Source organism: Alligator sinensis, unplaced genomic scaffold (genome assembly GCF_000455745.1).
Source record: "Alligator sinensis unplaced genomic scaffold, ASM45574v1 scaffold81_1, whole genome shotgun sequence".
Classification (NCBI taxonomy): Eukaryota; Metazoa; Chordata; order Crocodylia; family Alligatoridae; genus Alligator; species Alligator sinensis.
The window spans coordinates 609,230-615,229 of NW_005842607.1; the positions used below are offsets into that span (position 1 = coordinate 609,230).

The 6,000-nt window shown below is 46.1% G+C and overlaps 1 protein-coding gene across 1 annotated transcript in view; it reads left to right on the forward strand.

Moving 5' to 3' along the window:
• Positions 1-6,000, forward strand: part of LOC102383312 (protein Wnt-7a) — a 61,360-nt gene that overhangs the window by 25,106 nt on the left and 30,254 nt on the right. The window contains exon 4 of the mRNA XM_025214813.1: positions 5,569-5,593. Coding sequence (XP_025070598.1) covers positions 5,569-5,593 — 25 coding nt within the window. The remainder of the gene's footprint in view (positions 1-5,568; positions 5,594-6,000) is intronic.

Sequence of the window (6,000 nt, forward strand, 5' to 3'; positions counted from 1 at the left end):
CAAACAGCCATCTCTTCAGTAGGCTCAGAAACTTTTTTGATATATAAATATTTTTTGCCTGTTATTGAAACCCTTAGCAAGTGTAACTACTGATCTTCTTTTGAAATTTTGAGTAGTACAGCTGGATAGAAGTTCAGTAAAAGGCAGGGTAGGTGTTATTCTATGTCCACAGATCAGTAGAGGATGAATGAAGATGTGTGGTACAGACACCATCTTTGGGCTTTGCTTTCAGATGCCCCCTCAGAGACTACAGTACTTTAAACATTTGGGAAAGGGTAGCTAATATGAATGGCCTGGCAGGCTTCTATCTGCATCTAGGGCACCTAACCACCTTCTGAAAATCTGGCTTCCCAGCCTTTAGTCAAGCTCTTGAGGCTTGATACTCTGTGAACAATTGTGCTATCACCCTCTGTTCAAAGTTCTGGACGTTGGTGTTCCAAAAACTCTCCTTCAGATAATGCTGCCAGTAGAAGGCACAAGATTCCCTCAAACAATTTCTACTTTATGAAACATACACTGTGCACTTGTCCCCATCCTATTTACCATGAAAGTTCATACACGATGCTCCCCTTTCCATCTCCAGTTGCATCTCACTTCAAGTGCACATTGTATCCTTGCAATAAAGGTGGGGGAGTCTGTTGATTTTAAAGATTGGAATTAAACTGGCATTTTATGAGGTAGGATTTGTTTGATAAGAACATTTATATTCCCTGGACCAGGGCTGCCCAGTTGGTGGCCCAGGGGCCACGTGCAGCTCACATGGGGTTAGTGTGCAGCCCCTGGGCTTCTACCCAGCCTTCACACCCCCTATCTCTCTGGCTGCAGCAGCTGGGGTCTCTAATCTTCCCCCAATGTCAACCTTTGCTTTCTTCTTTCACCCCAGGGAGTAGGGTGGCACAGCCCATGGCACCAGGGGAGCCAGCCGCATGGTGCAGTGGTTTAGGGCCTTCCCATATGTAGTGCAGGGAGGATGCAGCCTGGGGGCCCATAGCTCACACTAATGCAGCCCTGTTGGTGCAGCTTACGTAGCATGCAGCCCCTGGGCCCTTAGAATTTGGACAGCCCTGCCCTGGACCATCATAGCTACAAACATTACAACCCTCCCATTCCACAGCAGGCTAGGAATATCAGAGCCATGCATTTCTAGACTGTTTGTCTCAGCTATTTCCAATGCTGGAAAACTTCTAGAAGAATGCACTGCTGATAGTAACTAGCCCCCCCTGAACCTATCAAGTATCTGCAGATACAAGGTAACCTAGGGGATAGTGACCATCAATTGATTTGATTTACTATCTGGCAAAGGGTGGGAAAGATAACCAGTAGGGCAGAAGTGCCATACTTCAGAAAGGCCAACTTCAATATGCTCAGGAGATTAGTTAGCGAGGCACTGATGATCAGGTGCATTGGTGAGATAGAAGTCCAGGAAGGGTAGCTATTCCTAAAGGGAACTATCCTTCGGGCACAGGAGACAATCCCATTGTGCAGGAAAGGGGGGAAAGGGGCCAAGACACCCTCTTGTCTGAACAGGGAAATCCAAGAAAGCCTAGGGGCAAAAGAAGAGACATACAGGCTCTGGAAGCTACCAAGGCAGAATATACCTATTTGGCTTACACTTGCAGGGAGTCAGTTAGAAAGGCCAAAGCTGCAATGGATCTTAGGCTGACAACGAAAATTAAAGATATCAAAAAGTCCTTCTACAGGTATATGGGGAGCAAAAAGAAGGCACAGGGTAACATAAGACCCCTACAGGGCAGACTAGGGCAATTGGTGCCAGATAGGAGGGACAAAGCTGAGCTCTTCAATGAGTTTTTTGCTTCCGTATTCCTGAACACGGATCAGGACAAATCTCCCAGTTGGATTATATACAAGCACAGGAGGAAAACCAGCCCACCAACTGTTAGTGCCAACTTAGTGAAGTGACACTTGAACGGACTGGATGTGTTTAAGTCAACAGGCCTGGATGATCTTCATCCAAAGGTACTGAAGGAACTGGCCAGTATCATAGCAGAACCACTGGCACAGTTGTTTGAACACTCATGGTGCTCAGGTCAGGTCCCAGAGGATTGGAAAAGGGCCAATGTGGTCCCTGTTTTCAAGAAGGGGAGGAAGGAGGATCCAGGTAACTATAGGCCAGTTAGCCTCACCTCTATCCTTGGGAAAACCTTTGAAAAAATTATTAAGAATCACATTTGTGGTTGTTCATCAGGAAAAATAATGCAGAAGGGCAACCAGCATGGGTTCATAGCAGGTAGATCCTGCCTGACTAACCTTGTTTCTTTTTATGACCAGATCACAAAATGCTTAGATGCAGGGGATGAGGTAAATGTCATCTACCTGTATTTTAAGAAAGTCTTCAATATGGTATCTCATCCTAGTCTCATAAATAAACTGAGCGGCTGTGATGTAGATAATTACACGGTCAGGTAGGTGGCAAATTGGCTAATGGGATGCACCCAGAGAGTGATGGTGGGTGGGTTGGCATTGACCTGGAAAGATGTGGGCAGTGGAGTTCCCCAAGTTTTGGTCCTTAGACCAGTACTGTTCAATGTCTTCATCAGTGACTTGGATGAGGGCATGGAAAGCACTCTGTCCAAATTCACGGATGACACCAAGTTATGGGGTAAAGTAAGCACACTAGTGGGCAGGGAACAAATCTAGGTGGATCTGGACAGGTTCGAGAAGTGGGCAGAACAGAATAGGATGCAATTCAACACGGAGAAATGCAAAGTTCTGCACTTAGGGAGAAGGAATCACCAGCACACTTACAGGCTGGGGGATGAGCTTCTCAGCAGCACTGTAGCAGAAAGGGATCACAGAGTCATAGTTGATTCCAAGATGAACATGAGTCATCAACGTGATGAAGTAATCAGTAAAGCGAACCACACTTTATCATGCATTAGCAGGTGCATCACAAACAGGTCCAGGGAGGTGATACTTCCTCTCACCCCCACTGATGAGGCAGCAGCTGGAGTACCGCATCTAGTTTTGGATGCTGTACTTCAGGAGGGATGTGGATAACCTTGAGAGGGTCCAGAGGAGGGCCACTTGTATGCTTAGGGGCCTGCAGGTAAGGCCCTACGAGGAGAGATTGAGGGACCTGAATCTTTTCAGCCTCCACAAGAGAAGACTGAGAGATGATCTTGTGGCTGTCATTTGGGGGGGTGGGGGGGACATGACAGCAAGGGATATAGGAGATGCTCTGTTGACCAGGGCACCCCTTGGAGTAACTAGAAATAATGGCCGCAAACTGACAGAGAACAGATTTAGGTTAGACATCAGGATGAATGTCTTCACGGTAAGGGTTACCAGAATCTGGAATGGGCTTCCAAGGGAGGTGGTGCTGCAAGGCTTCATGTATCATCTTGGAGGCAAGGGCAGGAGCTGTAGGGGATAGTTTGGAGGCTCCTGGTCCTGGGCATGACCTAAAACTGCACCATGCTGGGTGTGGGTGATCTGTTGGGGCTCTCAGTGGTGCGGGAGTCCCCAGGAAATGCCAGCCTGGTTACCACCCTGGTGAAAGGTGGGTTGGGGCACCTTAATAACCCTAGCTTGCACAACTGGATGGATTATCCAAAAGAAGGGTTAGGAAGGCAGACTCAAGAGAGAGAGAGGGCTATAGACCCATAAGCCTGACTCGAAATCCCTCGACTGGTCAATGCTGGGGCCAGGACCGGAAGGGTCAAAGGGCCAGGGGCCCAGTGAGAGGGTTGCCCAGAGATGAGGGCCTGGGGTTCCGACTGGCCTGGAGATGAGGCCAGGGCCAATGCAGCCAAAGGTCCCGGGGGCGGAACATGCTTGTAAGGGAGAACAGATCAAGGAGCTAGGCAGTCCCAAATGAGGGCAGAGTAGGCCGCCTGAATGGAGGGATCTTAGAGGGGTCCTGATTGGAGGATTCTGGGATCCAGAGTGGGGCCGGTGATGTTAACAACTAATGGATGCCATCTGCAAGGCTTGGGCTGCAGTGTAGGGGAGGAACAGAGCCACAGATAGCGCCCCCTGGGATCAGGGCAAGAAATGGGCAGCCTCCTGCCTAATTAACATACTAATTAATTATCATCAAGGCATGGCAGGCGAGAAGGCAGGTGGTTGGCCCAGAACAGGTGGGCGGGGCATTGGTAGATCGGCCCTGAGAAGGCCCCCTGTTACACATAGCTATTGAACTTTGATGCCAACCCCCAGTAATATTCAGGCTATGGCAAATATGACACAACCCCCCTTCCAGCACACAACCCCCCTTCTAGAGTAACCAAGGAGATGGCTTCAAACTGAGAGAGGGGTGAGATGACTGGGGTACCATCCTGAGGCACTGACTTGGAGGGTGGTGGCACAGAAAGTAGCCCCTGCCTTTCTGGCCTAACTGCTACTGCCAGTAGCCTGGCTGCAGCTGCCACCGCCATGCACCATTGGCACCCAGGATGTATAAATGTCTAGTTGCACCTGTGCCTTCTAGAATCTTTTTGTATAAAACATCTTTGTCTCTGGTAGGCTATAGACTCAGCACTAGCAGTAGCTATCTGCTCCAGAGAACCAGTTATCTGCTAACATGGTAGTCTTCTAATATGAAGGGATAAACTGTTATCCATGTGGCTAAAGGAAGTATTTGTATCTCTGTTTCTTTCTGCCCTATCATAGTAGAAGTTCTCCCAGCTGCTCCTGAAGCACAGTGCAGATTTCCCAGGAATTCTTCCTTAACCAAAGCTGCAGAGAACAACAATCAGAGAGATTTGGAAGGACTTTTGTGTGTACTGGCTTCCATCCATTTTTGGAGCATTGCCTAAATTATTGCACCTTTCTCCTTTTGCTAAGAGGGTTCCTGTAGTTCTCTTCAAAATCTGAGAAATGAAGGCTTATTGTCTTCTCTGAATTAGTATTTCCTGAAATGCTGATTCACTTCCATGTGAAGCAAATAGCAAAGGAAGAATGTTAGGAAAATTCGTAATGGCTGTGTTAGAAATAGAGATTATATAGACCTTTTGATTTATCAGCATGATCCTGTCACTGATTTGCTCTCAAAACTTCTGTTAAACACAGTGATTTTGTGTGTACAGAATTGGGTCATCAATCAGTAATTTTGTCTTCTTATGTACGGAGGTATTCAGACCTACTGTAGATAGTATTTACTAGTTGGCGGCTGCTTTTCTTCAGGAAACAAAACTGCTATTCCAGCAGTGGACTGCAAGAAGATCAAAGTGGGTATGAAAGGGCCTAGACATTTTGGTGATCTGCCTTAATCATTTTCATTCTGATTGGAAGGCAAGGACAGGTTCAAATTGCTTTAGCTTTCTCTGTGACATTGAAATTCCATGAATGACATCTTGCATCAGTGTTACATCACATTAAATATAACGCCATGTTATGAGTCATTGATATAAATCATGACACAGGCTGCATTAGAAAGGCTTTTTGCAATCCAAGGGCACATCAAGGTGGACTTTTATTTGATATTTCTCTTTCCAGACATACACTGGTATACTAATCTAGTGACTGTATCATCATCTGCATCACCAATGTTTTGATTCTCCTTTTTCTTTTCAAGGAGCTTAAATAAGTTTTCTACAAGAGGTTCAGAGCATGTATAATACAGGGTCTGTGAGTATCAAATAAGACTGTGCAAACTCATAAAGGGTGGATCTCAAAGTGGTTCAAGTAACTATCAGAGTACACTTTTCAGTTTATTAATTATTCTATTCTTTGGGGAAGAGGAGGCGTAAACTGGGTAATGCTGAGATCAAAGTTTGACGCTCGGAACTGAGGGATTTCAGGGAATGCCAACAAACTATTGTGTGATACCTAGAATTATGAAGTTCTATTCCACTTTTTAGACAGTCCTTCTTATCATCTAACAAAGGTTTTAACCTCAGACATAGGTTTGGATCCTCATAGATACTGCTTTGTAACTATTTGTAACTATTTCACTCACTTCTCATTCTCATTAAAGACCTGGAATCACCAGTCACTATAGCAAAGAATGTAACTATCAATATGCAACTGAGAGCGGTT